This window comes from Oncorhynchus keta, chromosome 7 (assembly GCF_023373465.1).
Source record: "Oncorhynchus keta strain PuntledgeMale-10-30-2019 chromosome 7, Oket_V2, whole genome shotgun sequence".
In the NCBI taxonomy this organism is placed as follows: Eukaryota; Metazoa; Chordata; class Actinopteri; order Salmoniformes; family Salmonidae; genus Oncorhynchus; species Oncorhynchus keta.
Genome location: NC_068427.1, coordinates 10,951,234 through 10,968,440, shown reverse-complemented (window position 1 = coordinate 10,968,440; position 17,207 = coordinate 10,951,234). Strand labels below are relative to the sequence as shown.

Sequence of the window (17,207 nt, the reverse complement as noted above, 5' to 3'; positions counted from 1 at the left end):
CCAGGACCAGTTTAGCTTCAGAAGCAAGCCAGCAGTGGGATGCAGGGTGGTATGCTGCTGGCCTAACTGACACCTTCGCTAACAGGTGTTCATTTAAAACATGCACAAGACGGTTCACAGAATTGTCAATTTAAAGAAATGTACCCAATTTATTAATTCCTACATTTCACTAACATTAACAGCACAAGCCGGCCCAACAAAAACAGGGGGAAGCGCCTGAGCGTCAGATACTCCTGGTAATTGACATTCAGTGAGCGCCGCACCAGTGTTCATACCCTCGAATCGAGGTGCCTTCGTACAGCGCACCCCACCCATGGGGGGATGTGGCTGTCGTGAACACTTTGCGGGATACAACTCATTCCATGGGTGCCCCCTAACAATAGCAGAGGGTCCCAACACTGGGCCATGGGCCGTAGCCTTAACAGGGACACCCGAAGCAACCGGCTTAGGCTGTGAGATGCGTTCAGGTAAGCGGCTACCACTCAGCGCTGGAAAGGCCATATCAACAATAGCCCCACAGGAACAACCATCATCATCCCCAGTAGGCATAGGCACTGGCAAAAACGCACTTTGTGACCCAGACAAAATTTGTCTAAGCAGAGCCGGAACCCAAACACGCTCCGTGGGGATAGAAAAGCGTGCTATGCGAGTGAGTTGTGTTGAGTCTAGCTCGAGACCCAGAAACAGAATGCACTGAGATGAAGTCAGACGGCTCTTTTTCTTGTTTCTTATGAAGTCTGGAGCAAGATGGCACCGACAGAGAGGATCGCCTCGCTTCTAGTCCTTAGGAAACTATGCAGTATTTAGTTTTTTTATATATTAATTTTTACATTGTTCGCCCAGAAAATCTTAAGTATTATTACATACAGCTAGGAAGAACTATTGGATATCAGAGAGACATCAACTTACCAGCACTATGACCAGGAATACGACTTTCCCGAAGTGGATCCTTTGTTTGAACCACCCAAGGCATTTGAACTGTTTCCAGAGGCTGAACCAAAACAATGTCGCCACAGGAGAGGTAGACGGAGCGGCCTTCTGGTCAAACTTCAGAGGTGCGCACACCACCCACCACTTCCGAGTATTTTACTCGTAATGTCCAGTGTCTAGATAACAAGGTAGACGAAATTAGGGCGAGGGTTGCTTTACAGACAGACATCCGGGATTGTAACATACTCTGTTTCACGGAAGCATGGCTCTCTGGGACATGCTGTCGCAGTTGGTACAGCCACTGAGATTCTTTGTGCGTCACACCAATGGGAATAAACATCTCTCAGGGAAGAAGGGTGAGGGTGTATTTTTTCATGATTAATGACTCATGGTGTAATTGTAACAACATACAGGAACTCAAGTCCTATTCACTGGACCTAGAATACCTCACAATCAAATGCCGTCCTTATTATCTCCCATGAGAATTCTTGTTGGTTATTGTCACTGTGGTGTATATCCTCCCCAAGCCGACACGACGACCGCCTTCAAGGAACTCCACTTCTCTATGCAAACTGGAAACCATATATCCGGGGATGCATTTGTTGTAGCTGGGGATTTAACAAAGCAAATTTGAGAACAAGGCTACCTAAATTCTATCAGCATATCGATTGTAGTACTCGGACTGACAAAACACTGGATCATTGCTACTCTAACCTCCGAGATGCATACAAGGCCCTCCTTCACCCTACGTTCGTCAAATCTGACCAGGACTCCATTTTGCTTCTCCCCTCCTATAGGCAGAAACTCAAACAGGATGTACCAATGACAAGGACCGTTCAACGCTGGTCTGACCAATCGGAATCCATGCTTCAAGATTGTTTTGATCACGCGCACTGGGACATGTTCCGGGTAACCTCAGAGAATAATATAGATTTATACGCTGATTCAGAGTGTGAGTTTATAAGGAAGTGCATAGGAGATGGAGCAGCAGTCTAAGACATTGCATCTCAGTGCAATAGGCGTCACTGCAGTCCCTGGTTCGAATAAAGGCTGCATCACATCCGTCTGTGATTGGGAGTCCCATAGGGTGGCGCACAATTGGCTCATCGTTGTCCGGGTTTGACCGGGGTAGGCCATCATTGTAAATAACAATTTGTTCTTAACGGACTTGCCTAGTTAAATAAAGGTTAAATAAATAACCAGAAACTGTGGATAGATGGTGGCATTCGCACAAAACAGAAAGTGCAAACCAACGCATTTAACCATGGAAAGATGACTGAGAATACGGGCGAATACAAACAGTGTAGTTATTCCCTCCGCAAGGCAATCAAACAAGTGAAGTGTCAGTATAGGGACAAAGTGGAGTCGCAATTCAACGGCTCAGACACGAGACGTATGTGGCAGGGTCTACAGGCAATCACGGACTACAAAAAGAAAAACAGCCACATCACGGACACCGAAATCTTGCTTCCAGACAAACTAAACATCTTCTTTGCCTGCTTTGAGGATAATACAGTGCCACCGACGCGGCCCACTACCAAGGACTCCCTTCTCAGTGGCGCCAATGTGAGTAAGACATATAAACGTGTTAACCCTCGCAAGGCTGCCAGCCCAGACAGCATCCTAGCCACATCCTTAGAGCATGCGCAGACCAGCTGGCTGGTGTGTTTACGGACATATTCAATCTCTCTCTATCCCAGTCTGTTGTCCCCACATGCTTCAAGATGGTCACCATTGTTCCTGTACCCAAGAAGGCAAAGGTAACTGGAGTTAATGACTATCGCCCCGTAGCACTCACTTCTGTCATCATGAAGTGCTTTGAGAGACTAATCAAGGATCATATCACCACCTTACGTGTCACCCTAGACCCACTGCAATTTGCATACCGCCCCAATAGGTCCACAGACGATGCAGACGATGCAATCTCCAAACTCATCATTAAGCTTGAGGCCCTGGGTCTCAACCCCGCCCTGTGCGATTGGGTCCTGGACTTCCTGATGGGCCGCCCCCAGGTGGTGAAGGTAGGAAACAACCTCTCAACTTTGCTGATCCTCAACACTGGGGCCCCATAAGGGTGCATGTTCAGCCCTCTCCTGTACTCCCTGTTCACCCATGACTTCGTGGCCATGCACACCTCCAACTCAATCATCAAGTTTGCAGATGACACAACAGTAGTAGGTTTGATCAACAACGACAAAGACTTTGACAGTGGAACAGCCACTTTACAATAGGACCACTATCAGTATTGCCTGCTTCTTGAGACGGCAGATACACTATACATACATATGCGGACACACCTTTAAATAAGTGGATTCGGCTATTTCAGCCACACTAGTTGCTGACAGGTGAATAAAATCGAGCACACAGCCATGCAACCATAGACAAAATTTGGCAGTAAAATGGCCTTACTAAAAAGCTGTCACTTTCAACGTGGCACCGTCATAGGATGCCAACTTTCCAACAAGTCAGTTTGAAAAATATCTGCCATGCAAGAGCTGCCCTGGTCAACTGTAAGTGCTGTTATTGTGAAGTGGAAGCATCTAGGAGCAAGAACAGCTCATCCGCAAAGTGGTAGGCCACACAAGCTCACAGAACGGGACCGGCAAGTGTCCTCGGTTGCAACACTCACTACTGAGTTCCAAACTTCCTCTGGATCAGCACAATAAATGTTAATCGGGAGCTTCATGAAATGGGTTTCCATGGCCGAGCAGCCGCACACAAGCCAAAGATAACCATGGGCAATGCCATGCGTCGGCTGGAGTGGTGTAAAGCTCGTAGCCATTGGACTCTGGAGCAGTGGATACGCGTGCTCTGGAGTGATGAATTATGCTTCACCATCTGGCAGTCCGACTGACGAATCTGGGTTTGGCGGATGCCAGGGGAACGCTACCTGCCCGAATGCATAATGCCAACTGTAAAGTTTGGAGGAGGAGGAATAATTGTCTGGGGCTGTTTTTCATGGTTAAGGGAAGGCCCCTAAGTTCCAGTAAAGTACAATGACATTCTAGATGATTCTGTGCTTCCAACTTTGTGGTAACCGTTTGGGGAAGGTCCTTTCCTGTTTCAGCATGACAATGCCCACATGCACAAAGTGAGGTCCAAACAGAAATGGTTTGTCAAGATTGGTGTGAAAGAACTTGACTGGCCTGCACAGAGCCTTAACCTCAACCCCATCAAACACCTTTGGGATGAATTGGAACGCCAACTGCGAGCCAGGGAATTTATTTTTAACATGGGGGTTACCCTGCCAACCTGTACATAGGTACTGGCGATAAAGCACCTTGTAACCTAGCTGGGAATGGGACAGACAGCTCTGAAAAATGGACCCCATTTCATTGGAATTTTATCTTATTCCTAGGAATGAAAAGTGTTGAGCTGGAGACAGGCAGCTCATTTGGGTGCTCATATGAACCAGAGAGACTAGATGTAGGATAATAGCGTGATGATGTCTAACCCTGCTCGTTCCCTCGACTCCGCTTCCAACAACTAATCGTCCATAACCTGTATCACATAGGGACTAGTGAGGTAAAGGCAGGAATCAGCAATGAATCCCAGTAATGAGCCACTAATGCGGGAGGTGCACCCCCTTGTGGACAGTGACCCAACTTGTTACGCTCACCCTGGGGAGATTGATATACTCCTGAAGCCCCCCTCCTTTACGGGCACAGGGGGCTCTGGCAATGGCTGATGTAGTACCCCGTTTAACAAATGTGGCGGCACTGTTGTCACAGTACTGTTTTTGCGGAGGGGAGCACTGGTCATTCAGACCCGTGCCAAGGACCCTCGCTCTGGGGGTTACTCCAGCCAAGTGCTCGGGGGGCTGCTTTTTCATCGAAGGTGCACGCAAACCCTGTGCACCTCGAGTAGCCTCCCGTAACTGGTGACAGAGTGCACAGGAGCCAGGCAGCCACCGCATACCCCACGCCCAGACAGCCACCGCATACCCCACGCCCAGGCAGCCACCGCATACCGCACGCCCAGGCAGCCACCGCATACCCCACACCCAGACAGCCACCGCATACCCCACGCCCAGGCAGCCACCGCATACCGCACGCCCAGGCAGCCACCGCATACCCCACACCCAGACAGCCACCGCATACCCCACGCCCAGACAGCCACCGCATACCCCACGCCCAGGCAGCCACCGCATACCCCACGCCCAGGCAGCCACCGCATACCGCACGCCCAGACAGCCACCGCATACCCCACGCCCAGGCAGCCACCGCATACCCCACGCCCAGGCAGCCACCGCATACCGCACGCCCAGGCAGCCACCGCATACCGCACGCCCAGGCAGCCACCGCATACCGCACGCCCAGGCAGCCACCGCATACCGCACGCCCAGGCAGCCACCGTATCTGTTCATTTAACTTTGACTTGGAGTCCGTGGTAAATGCCACGACAACCGATGACTGGGGCATGATCTCGTCTTGATCGTTTTCTTAGACATCTTACTCATTGCAACAGCAAATTGAAGAATAACTAATTGTTTGTGATTAAAAAATGTATGAGAACAAGTTCAACCTTTAGCACACAACGCCCAGAGGGTGAGCCCGCTCTACCACTATGGGACAGTTTAGGTGGCACAACCTAAGACAGTCTCGTCTTCCAATTGTTTGTTTTAGTAGCGTGAATCACTCCGGTTCACGCTGAGGGGAAGAGCAGAATAATTTAAGGAATTAATCAGAGCTTATCAACTGTGGAAGGTGGGGCTTCCAGCGAGGTCCGGATATCATTGGCCTTGTCAGGCATGATGGTAGATCTTTCAACCAAGGTCGCAAGAGTGCGACTCCCCATTGTATGTTGTACTAAAGTTGACTGACTGAAAGGGAACAACTTTTGTTGTGTCATGATCATGAAATAATTATCTTGTGATAACGACAAAGCAACTTTTGTTATGTCGTGATCATGAGATAAATAAGTTGTGATCTCAACATAACGAGGGAATATCAAATATACAATACTACACAGAAACTGTAGTATTTACTAGTATCTACTAGTCATAAGTGTACTGAGTTAAAGGGACTCAATCAAATTATAAAATTACATGTTGGTGAACTATCCCTTTAAGAATGGCAAAAAAGGCCTAAACTAAATCAAATTAACATTGTGATACAAGGATCAAAAACCATTAGCCAACCAAATCAATTTGATTATGTTCATTGGAGACTCTTAAAGCAGACTCTTAAAGCAACAGTAAATCAGAGAATGGGTGACAGACTGCCAAAGGACTAAGCCATCCATTCCCCCAAAAGCTTACACTGATATATTTAGAGTCTGAAAAGAACTCAATGCCGAGCACATGTATCAAATCGGCTAACACCATTTAAATTGAACTAAGAGCATAAGTAAATCGTATGTAACGTCAGGCACTGTTGTGATGGAAATTAGTCTGGAATCCAGAAGGCCACATAGATTTTTAGCTTCTTTCTGGAGTTTCTCTCCCCATTCTAACCTTGAAAGCAGCTTAGCGGGCCATTTGTAAACTTGCTTATTGGAAAGGACATGTAAGGAAATACAGGGCCAAAGAAGGAAAGGACACTCCTGTGGATAAGGTTGATTAACTAGGGCAGTGCTTTTTCTAGGCACAAGTGACATAAATATACACTTAAGGCACCGCTGCCACTAGGGACCCCCAACCAGGAAGTAAGGGCCTCAACTTACTGTTAGTGAGGATAGTGGAATACACAACGAGCAATTTCAAAATGTGGTAGTGCTTCATCAGTTTCCCTCTTGTTATGTCAGGTATTGACAGTCACTCAATTAGTCCATGTCAGCTAACATTTTATAAGTTAGTCTACCCTACTATCTAAACCTTGTAATAATCATGGCCCGAATTACATGCCCAAGGGCCCTGACAGCCAGGGGGCCCCCAATGATTTTGTTAGTTACTCTCACTCAAATATCATAGGAACATGGCATAAGTCATGACAAAATGTGTAGAATGGCAGAACATTTACTTTAGAACTGAAAAAATGCCACTCCATCCAATGTCAAAATGTGTAGAACTGCAGAAAATCAGCATTAAACTGCAACATTTTCTAACCATCCCATGGCAAAATGTATAGAACTTCAAGAAATTAGCTTTAAAAAATGCTAGAAACGGCCCTGAACCAGGGATTTGAGACGTAACCATGGTTTTCACTCTCAAGGAAAAAAACGTAAGGTATCTTAATTCTGCACTCAGTCTGAGATTCAACAAGTAACTCTGTTGCTTTTCTTTGAAGTTTACTGTGGTATTTGTTCTCTAAACTTTCCCCAAATGTAATAGCAAGGTAATAACACAAGAATAGTGTTCATTTGTATTGGACTACCGTGTGGAGTTGGCAAATCTGTCATGGTGACTGCTTCGCAGGACCACCAACCCATATCTACAGAGGAAAGTATATTCTATTGAATCCATTGGCTTCTATAGAAGTTATGAGTTGTGCTTGTTTCACCAACCATCAGTGCTCTGTCTGTGTGTGTCTGAAGTATGCATTGTTGTTGTTGTGTCTTGCTGGTGACAAATCCAATTTCCCCCTGTGGTATTAATACAGTTTATTCAATTCAGGGCTCACCTCTCAGAGCAGGCAGCATTGAGCGATCCTTCCTGTCGTCACATTTGTTACATTCACTGAAGTAGAGCAACAGGAAGACATCCACCAGCACCCAGACCAGCGAAGTGGTCAGCACCACCTTACAGTAGACAAACCGCCGCATCGCCCTCTACGTGACGTGGTGTCGGGGAGGAATCAGCAGGCGGGCCCCTGACAGAGAGCAGGAACTCAAACCAGCGGAGGGGAGATTGAGCGTGGGGCACACAGGGACAGCATCCCGCTACATAGAGATGAGAGCAAAACCAAACAACATGGTTAGATAGAGAACTTTAACAACCGTACAAAAGTAAACTTCACTTATGGAATGTTAATATTGATCATTGGGAGAATGACACTGAAGTGAACAAGACTTGTTCAATTTAGTGATTCCACCATACAGCTTCCACCGCTTACTTCCTTTGAAGATGTACAGTTAACTGCCAAAATAAAGGAAACACCAACAGCGTGTTTTAATAGGGTGTTGAGCCAGAACAGTTTCAGTGCACCTTGTCATAGATTCTACAAGTGGCTGGAACTCTATTGGAGGGATGTAACGCCATTCTTCCAGAGAAATTCCATCATTTGGTGTTTTGTTGATGGTGGTGGAAAACGCTGTCTCAGGCACCGCTCCAGATTCTCCCATAAATGTTCAGTTGGACTGAGATCTGGTGACTGAGACAGCCAGGGCATATGTATGGTTTACATCGTTTGCTCATCAAACCATTCAGTGATCACTCATGCCCTGTGGATGGGGGCATTGTTATCCTATGGGGGCATAGCCATGGTAGCCAAAATAATGGCCTGACCAGCATTTTTATACATGACCCTAAGCCTGATGGGATGTTAATTGCTTAATTATCTCAGGAGCCACACCTGTGTGGAAGTGTAATGAGTGCGCTGGGTAGCAAGTTCAGGGAGTGCATCATTTAATGACCCAAAAAATAAACGCAGACAGGAAACAGAAACAATAATGCCTGGGGAAGGTAACAAAGGGAGTGACATATATAGGGAAGGTAATCAGGGAGGTGATGGAGTCCAGGTGAGTCTGATCAGACGCAGGTGCGCGTAACGATGGTGACAGGTTTGCGCCATAACGAGCAGCCTGGGTGCCTTAGAGGAGGGAGAAGGAGCAGACGTGACGGGAAGCAACTGCTTTCAATATACTTAGTATCCCTCATTTACACAAGTGTTTACATTATTTGGGAAGTTACCTGTACATTTTGTATGGAACATAGCTGTTGACGATGACTTGGTATTTTTCCAGTTCAGAGGAAAGCAGCAAGCTAATTCCTCCCTCAGAGTCTGCTTATCCTCTCTGGTGTTATTGGCTGCTTTGCCTGGACCAGGCAGATAGATTTCAGTCCAATGAGAATGTTTGTGGGGAACAGAAATCTCAATGGAATTAAATAAATGCCTCACTAGTATTCAACATGAAAAACACAATTTCTTCTGGAATATGACTTTCTCTGACTGGAATTATAGGCTTACAGTCAGAGGCAACAAGCTGCATTCAATTCAGCCTGTATGAAACCGTGTGCATGTCAAATGGCAAAGGAAAATACAGGTCTATAAGAAGCAGCTGTCAGTCAGAAGACGACAACATGGAGACATTACTCGTAATATGAACCATTACATAGCTACCTGACAACAACTCCGGCAAGATAGTGATTGATTAGATCACAACTCAAATAGAGCATGCTATATTGTCCTTCTAAAAATGTCAATCTCCAATCCAATTTAATGATGTACAGTAAGGCTTGTGTGACTGAAACATTTGCATTATTGTAAAGAAGTAATATCTATGATGCCAAAGTCTTACATTTTTATTTTGGTGAGGCAAGGAGGCCATAATGACATAATAGGCTATCAAATATTTTGTATCTTACACACAAAATCTAGTATTGGACTGTTCTGTGGTGGATTAAGTTTCTAGAAACTCGATCATCTAACCACGCAAAAATAATACATGTAAACAGAGACAAAATATATATATATAAAAATATATGCCATTTAGCTGACGCTTTTATCCAAAGCGACTTACAGTCATGTGTGCATACATTCTATGTATGGGTGGTCCCGGGAAACGAACCCACTACCCTGGCGTTACAAGCGCCATGCTCTACCAACTGAGCCACAGAAGGACCACAAGACTGTGTGTATGTGTGAGCATGTGCGTGTTTGTGTGTTTTTGCATGTGTGTTTGCGCGTGCGTGCGTGTCATTGCGTTTTTGTTTACCCGCATTCTCCAATATGCTCAAGGCCCCTTGCCAATGGGTGATTCTTGTATCACCCTTCTAGGCTCCTCCCCACGACATCTGACTGATTTCATGTCCGTATCATTCTCCTGCAGCATAGGGCAGTGTAGTGTTGTCTTTGTACTACCAGCATCATCTCTGCTCTCTGTCTATGTCCATCACAGTAGATGACTAGCCTGCCCTGGGCTAACTGTTGCCTCATCCAAAAACAAGCCAGGGTGTCTGTAACCTGCTGCCAGAACTTACTGGCAGCAGGTTACATTTAAGTTACCGTAAACAAAAACAAAAGTACAGTATGTTACCGAAAATGTCAAAGTACTTTTGGTTGAACTGTCATAAGTAGGCCTACAAAGCTTAACCAGATGTGTAGGCTATGTAATGTTGGACACTACCCCGAAAAAGGCTTCGAGAATGACAGTCCAAAAAAAGAAAGACTCCCTTGTGTGCAATGTTGTCATCAGTCGCAAAGGACTTTCCCAAACCATACAAATGTATGCCCATGTATCGATTTTGGTGATAAGGTATTCAGATCTAAATCTAATCGTGTATTTCAAAAACTCCATGACTCTGCTTGATATCCAAGACACCAACACCTAGTAACACTGGGCATGGAACCTTACACTACCTTCACCATATTTAATTTGATGGTAATTTCTGCTAACAAAAAATCTGATCATGTCTGCTGCGTCCCTGCTCGACCATCTGCTTGGTACTGTCAAGTGCTATGTTTGGGTCTGGTGCCACCAACTACGCTGGAGGTGACGATAGCAGTCCCCTCTGAAGCGGCTGGGTCATTAGTCCAACCATCTGCACAGATTAATATTTCCTGTCTGTTGAGCAGTGCACTGCAACAAGGTCTCTCCTTCATTACTAGAGTGTGCGGGCTGTTCTACTCCGCTAGCCAGCACCTCGCCTAAATAGGCGTGCGTTTCTTTCGCCTCTAGACTCGCCCTTCATTACAGCACACAATTCAGCTGAAACACTTGTCTAAACAACATCAAACATTATTGACTTCACCAGAGCTTTGGTACTTTACCCACGGAGCCAAAAGTGTTACATCGGTTGACAGCTCAGGCTCTGTGACAGTTACAGTATCCATAGGCTTCTACTCATCAAGCAAGGCTGCTCAAACAATGGCAATTGACAATTAGCTTTGCCCCAGAAGTTTGGGCAACCAATCACAGATCTTGAATGGATAGCAACTGTCATCAAGTCCAAAACCTCTGGCAAGTTTACGTTTGAATCACATCAAAGCCACTGAGGCATTACAAAATCAAAGAGTTTTCATCCAAAAATGAGTTGTTTAAATTACTAAATAATTGAACAGTGCAACAGGGGTACTTGCTACTGTGATTTCTGAAATGCAGAGACTGTTGATTTAGTATTTTTAGAATCCAAAAGTATACTTTTGTTTCATTGTTTGCTAGCTCAGCTAGTTAGCTAGCTAGTTCTCAGTCTTCTTGACCACCCAACCTTGCTAACGCTAGCGAGCCAGTTAATATAACTTGTTTTTTCTAAATGTATGTTAGAATGTTATGAAAACAACATTAATCTGCTGTCGACATCGGGATATGATTTAAGAGCACTATTTAGCTCCAAAAGTGGTTAGTAACTTTGGCTGCATGCTGACAATGCATTCAGAGCCATCCAGTGGCTAGCCACACTACAACCTTCATTTTACCAGGTTCCTGTGTAGCAACTGTAATGACAGTCCACCACAACATACCAGTGGTAGTCTGTGTTTAATTTCATTGTGTATTAAAAACACAGTTTGAGATCATTGTGAGGGGATTGCGCCAGTGGTTAGAAAGGGGAATTGGGCTTCCTGTTGTTGTCTGAGGTTGCAACAGTAACCAAGGGGGTGGGGCTTAGCGAAGGGTCAATTAAAGTCTAATACTCTCTACCATTTCTGACTGGTTTATTCTTAGATCACAAACACAGTTATCTGAAGTACTTGAGTACAATCCAGAAGCAGACTGAACTTCTCGTGTACAGGGAGGGATCTGATGTCAGCAATTATGACAGAGAGCACTTTGAGCCCAATCTTTCTCCATTTTCAGAATATGAGAAATCAGCACAAATCATCCAGCGTTGGGCCTTCAGGATACAGGAAATGATTATCAGGATGGACTATAGGGCTGATACTCTTAAATCTGTCCATCGCTCCAATCCAATGGGTTGCTGTGACAGCTTAAATAACAAAGGGAAGAGGTGTGCTGTGCTACTAAAGTACATGAGGGAACACTAGTGTCATATCTATTGGAAACACTTATTTAGTGTATGCAGGGCTGCCAAAACCCTATCCTAGAGTTCTACTGTCCTGTAGGTTCAGTCAAACCCTAATCCAACATACCCGAAACAGCTAGTTAAAGCTGAGATCGGTGAAAGGTGAAACAACACCACTGGTCGCCCCAGGTGCATTTGTAATTGTTTTTGTTTTGTTGGCTAAACTGAGGTGAGCAGCATGGTAAAAAATAATTGCAGTATATTTTGCTGTTCTATCGCACACCTGGATCCTGATCTGGTGAACGTATATATACACTGAACAAAAATATAAATGCAACATGTGAAGTGTTGGTCCCATGTTTCATGAGCTGAAATAAAAGATCCCAGTAATTTTAAATACTCACAAAAAGCTTATTTCTCTCAAATTTTGTGCACAAATTTGTTTACATCCCTTCTCCTTTACCAAGATAATCCATCCACCTGACAGGTGTGCCTATCAAGAAGCTAATTAAATATCATGATCATTACAAAGGTACAATAAAAGCTGGTGCTGGGGTTAATGAAATGTGCAGTTTTGTTACATAACACAATACCATAGAAGTCTCAAGTTTTGAGGGAGCATGCAATTGGCATGCTGACTGCAGGGATGTCCACTAGAGCTGTTGCCAGATAATTTAGTGATAATTTCTCTACCAGAAGCCGCCTCCAACGTCATTTCAGATAATTTTTCATTAAGCCCATATGTAACCACGCCACGTGTAACCATGGTATGTGTAACCACGCCAGCCCAGGACTTCACATCCGGCTTCATCACTTGCGGGATCATCTGAGACCAGCCACATGGACAAATGATGAAACTGAGGATTATTTATGTCTTCAATAAAGCCATTTTGTGGGGAAAAACTCATTCTGATTTGTTGGGCCTGGTTCCCCAGTGGGTGGGCCTATGCTCTCCCAGGCCCACCCTTGGCTGCGCCCCTGCCCAGTCATGTGAAATCCATAGATTAGGGCCTAATTTATTTATTTCAATTGACTGATTTTCTTATATGAACTGTAACTCAGTAAAACAGTTGAAATTGTAGCCAAAGACATGTATGTAATCTCGTGAGATCAGCATGATCATACAAGGCTATGCTTTATTAGAGTTGTACTTAAAACCTACAGGACCGTAGGAAGAGGGTTGGTCAACCCTGGTGTAACGTAAATATAGTATCACCACTATTGATTAAGACCATTATAAAGTGAGAGACAACCCACAGAATGTGATATGGTGGAAAGCCAAGAACACACTCCTTGGATGGCAGGGTAGCCTAGTGGTTAGAGCGTTGGAGCAGCAACCAGAAGGTTGAAAGTTCAAATCCCTGAGCTAACAAGGTACAAATCTGTAGTTCTGCCCCTGAACAGGCATTTAACCCACTGTTCCTAGGCCGTCATTGAAAATAAAAATGTTGTTCTTAACTGACTTGCCTAGTTAAATAAAAAGTTTTACTCAGCAACTAACAGATAGAGACTAGAGGGAACATATTGACTCTCATCTGTTATTTTATACATCTGAACTGATCTAAAGACACCTTGTCCATAACAAATAAGCTAAGTGAGACGTAACTTGTTGACCTATTTTAGAACCAACCCACTCCTTAGGGCCGGTGTTATGGGTGGGCATTAGGAGGCCTGGCCCACCCTACTGTGCCTCCTTGCCTGCCCAAATAAAATACGGAAATATTGATAATTTATTTGACAGAGACGGGCGCCGACAGAAAGACGTGTCAATCTCAGATAAACAGCGCCCCTCCATGTATCTGATGCTGTCTGGACAAAAACAGTATGGCATGTCATACTTTTTCTGGCCAGACAGCATCAGATACATGGGCTACATAATATATTATAGTAAGACAGAGGGGCGCTGTTTCGTAAAATCTGTCCAGACTGAGTCCAATGCGTTTCTATGGGCATAAGATATATGTACACCAGTGGAGGCTGCTGAGGGGAGAATGGCTCATAATAATGGACGGAACGCAGAAAATTGAATGGCATTATATAGGCCCACAGATCTCTGGTTTCAGGCAAAATTATATAATTACTCCTGTCTAAATAAAATCATTAAAATACTTCACCAGAGAGCATGATTTAGCCATGGAGGATCATTAGCTTCTTATAAAGCTGTGGGGCATCCACAGCTGTGCTAACGGCGTCACTACAGACCAGGGTTCAATCCCGGGCAGTATCACAACCGACCGTGATCGGAAGTCCCATAGGGAGGCGCACAATTGGCCCAGCGTCGTCTGGGTAAGGGGAGGGCTTGGCCGGGTGGGCTTTACTTGGCTCATTGCGCTCTAGTGACTCCTTGTGGTGGGCTGGGCACCTGCAGGCTGACCTCAGTCGTCAGGTGAACGGTGTTTCCGCTGACAGATTGGTTCGGCTGGCTTCCGGGCTATGTTTCAGAGAATGCATGACTTGACCTTCACCTCTTGGGGAGTTACAAGAGTTACAACGATGAGGCAAGATCAAAATTGGAGAGACATTTTTTTTTTTAAATACAAATGTTTTTTTTGCTATGTATCATTTCAAATCACAAGTGCATATGCCTATTTGGGAAGCATGCAATTTGGGCAGTGTGCGTGGCAATATGTCTAGCTGATTATTGAGTTGCTGCTGTCAGTGAAAAGCATCTCTAATGTGTGAAGACAATGTGTCTTTGAATTTAATTTTAAATGTTGAGACAAGAAGAAAAGGATATGGCCTGTCTCTCCAGATTGCATGCACTCAGCTCTCCAGAATTGTCTCAGCTGTCTCCCACCAATTCTTGAGCGTTCATTGTGTAAATTGTTTGCCCCTTGATTGTTTATTTTTGATCAATTCCCCATTACATATGTCACCAGTAGGCGTACTAAATGTACCATTAATCTCCATAATTTGGTTCCACTAATTTATGTTGATACATGTATTAATGACAGTCATTTAATGTTACCATTCTCATTCTCGGAGTGGAAATGCTGTTTGAAGGGTTTATTCATAACCATAATTTACGAGTTTTGATTTGGTTCCTGATTGTCTTAATTAACTCACCACGTCCATAACTAATATGCTTTGCTTCTCATGGATGTTTTCTTCAACTCGCACAGTAAGTCAATGAAGTCTCTTTATATTCAGTGGAACGTCGTAAAAAAAAACAGCTGTCTGTCCCGAGCTCACTGGCGCGGGAAACTCTGAGGAACAAAAATAGGCTGGTTGATACAATGTAGCACTTCACATAGCGCTAGCTCAAGAAAACCGACAGAAAGGGAGGCATACAGGCGGAGTAGAGAGATTAATGCGATTGAAAGAACCTTCATTTTCATCAGGATATTTTCTACTATTTTTATTTGTCTGCTTTAAGCCTGTGTATTTTGCTTTGTTGACTAAGTTATAGGCCTACTGCTGTATTGGCCTGGGCTATAGGCTATCTCTGAGTTCCAGGCGCTCATTTCTTTTGTCGCCAATGGATCAGGGTATATCAATATGGTAGAGGCTGATGCTCTTACATTAGTTGAATTTTAACCTTCAGATTTGTAGCATTTTAATTCAGATTTTTATGATTCACCATGTGACAATGATTTTGAGAAAGGAAAATGTTATTAATTAAATTAAACTGTTCCACAAAAATACGCATATGAATATAATCATAACTGGCATGCAGATAGGTATACATGGTAGGATAAATTGTAAGCTTCCCCAAACTTGAAACTCAAGAACCGCTTTGAGTCTTTACAATAACACCCATAAAAAAAAAATGTGCCACACATAAGAGGTCACTTGAAGAATACATGCCTGCCCATAGAAATCAAATGTCCATCCAACTGATTCGTTCTGGCGCCGGCCCTGCAACTCCTTTACTGTTACCAATGCCTCACTGAAGGGTTTGGTTCAATGTTAATACAAGGCAGTCTATTCAGGAAGTAAACTGAAATTCCAATTAAATAATTGAAGGCCATCTACTTTCAATTACTGTTCAATAAGCTCAAAAAGAGAAGCGCTGTATGTTCAAGATTTTTCAATTTTCGGGTTTTAAAATTCAAATCACTTCTTGAATTGCCTGACTTCGAATGGACCCCAACCCTAAGTCACACCTATATCTCTAGAGGTAAAATACTACCATATTGTATGACTACATTTTATCCATGATATCTGACCTCCACGATAATCCAGTCATTATGATGGATGAGTAGGCTATTGACTTCAAAACGCTGCAGAAGTCAAGGTGTAGCCTATATCCAGGCTACAACTTTGGCCTGCTTTCTCTGCCAATACTAAGATATTCTAATTGGAATGCTAGTAACAATATTACAACAAATGTTGCAAATATGTATTAGTATTCAATCAAACAAGAATACCCACATGTCTTGTAATATCTAATAGACAGTCTAGACTTAATATATAAATGGAACACTGTCCCAAACAAATGCTGAAAGATGAAAACACGTCATTCATAAAATGTAATTTTGTAGGCTACAGTAAAAATAACAAAACTTCAATACTTACAGAAAATACGTATTCTGTGAATCAATAAATGCAATGATGGAAGTCTCTACTGCCAACAACATGTTGCATTGGGTTAACAACACTAATAGCCTAATTCACAAATAATGTTTGATTGCTTGAAATGATCGGCCTATTAGGCTACTTCGATATTATTCTATTTACATCAAAGAATCAATCCAAAGGTCTCGCAGACAGGAAACCTATATATGAACGAAGAGCATAATTTCACGTCCCTATGATGTTGCTGGTTGGCAACCGTTATTGCGTGATACCTATTAACGTTTCTCCTGGTCCCTCTTCAGAATGCATTGCAGTAGTCACGACCCGACCCGTACCGATACATTGTAAACGAGTTCCCTTGCATTCTATTTGATATGCAGCGCAAATGATGTCTTTGGATCCACCTATTCTCCGAAAGAATCATATATAGCCGGGTAACCGCAGACGAACAAGCGATACACGAACAAGCGATACGTTCTGGTACAATCTAACCTGAAAGCAGTACAGGCAAATGTAATTTTTCTCATCCGTGGTTGGCTGTAAGTCTTGTCGATCACAAAGCCATGCTCATAGTACCAAGGGCGTATGGTAAATGTATTTTTCTCCGTGTCCATCACATGGGAAATAGCCTACGCACAATACTCAAATACTGTACATACACCTTCCTAATTTTGAGTTTAATATGAATGATATGTTGGCT

The 17,207-nt window shown here is 43.9% G+C and overlaps 1 protein-coding gene across 3 annotated transcripts in view; it reads right to left on the bottom strand.

Annotated features, from left to right (window-relative positions):
• Window positions 1-16,999, bottom strand: part of LOC118385974 (polypeptide N-acetylgalactosaminyltransferase 13) — a 79,068-nt gene extending 62,069 nt beyond the window's left edge. For 2 of the 3 annotated variants that reach the window (XM_035773265.2, XM_035773263.2), the window contains exons 1-2: window positions 16,508-16,999; window positions 7,491-7,749 (exon numbers count right to left, since the gene is read on the bottom strand). In XM_035773265.2, coding sequence (XP_035629158.1) covers window positions 7,491-7,632 — 142 coding nt within the window. In that variant the 5' untranslated portion in view covers window positions 7,633-7,749; window positions 16,508-16,999. The remainder of the gene's footprint in view (window positions 1-7,490; window positions 7,750-16,507) is intronic. The other variant, XM_035773264.2, reaches the window with a different exon arrangement.
• Window positions 17,000-17,207: the final 208 nt, after the last annotated feature.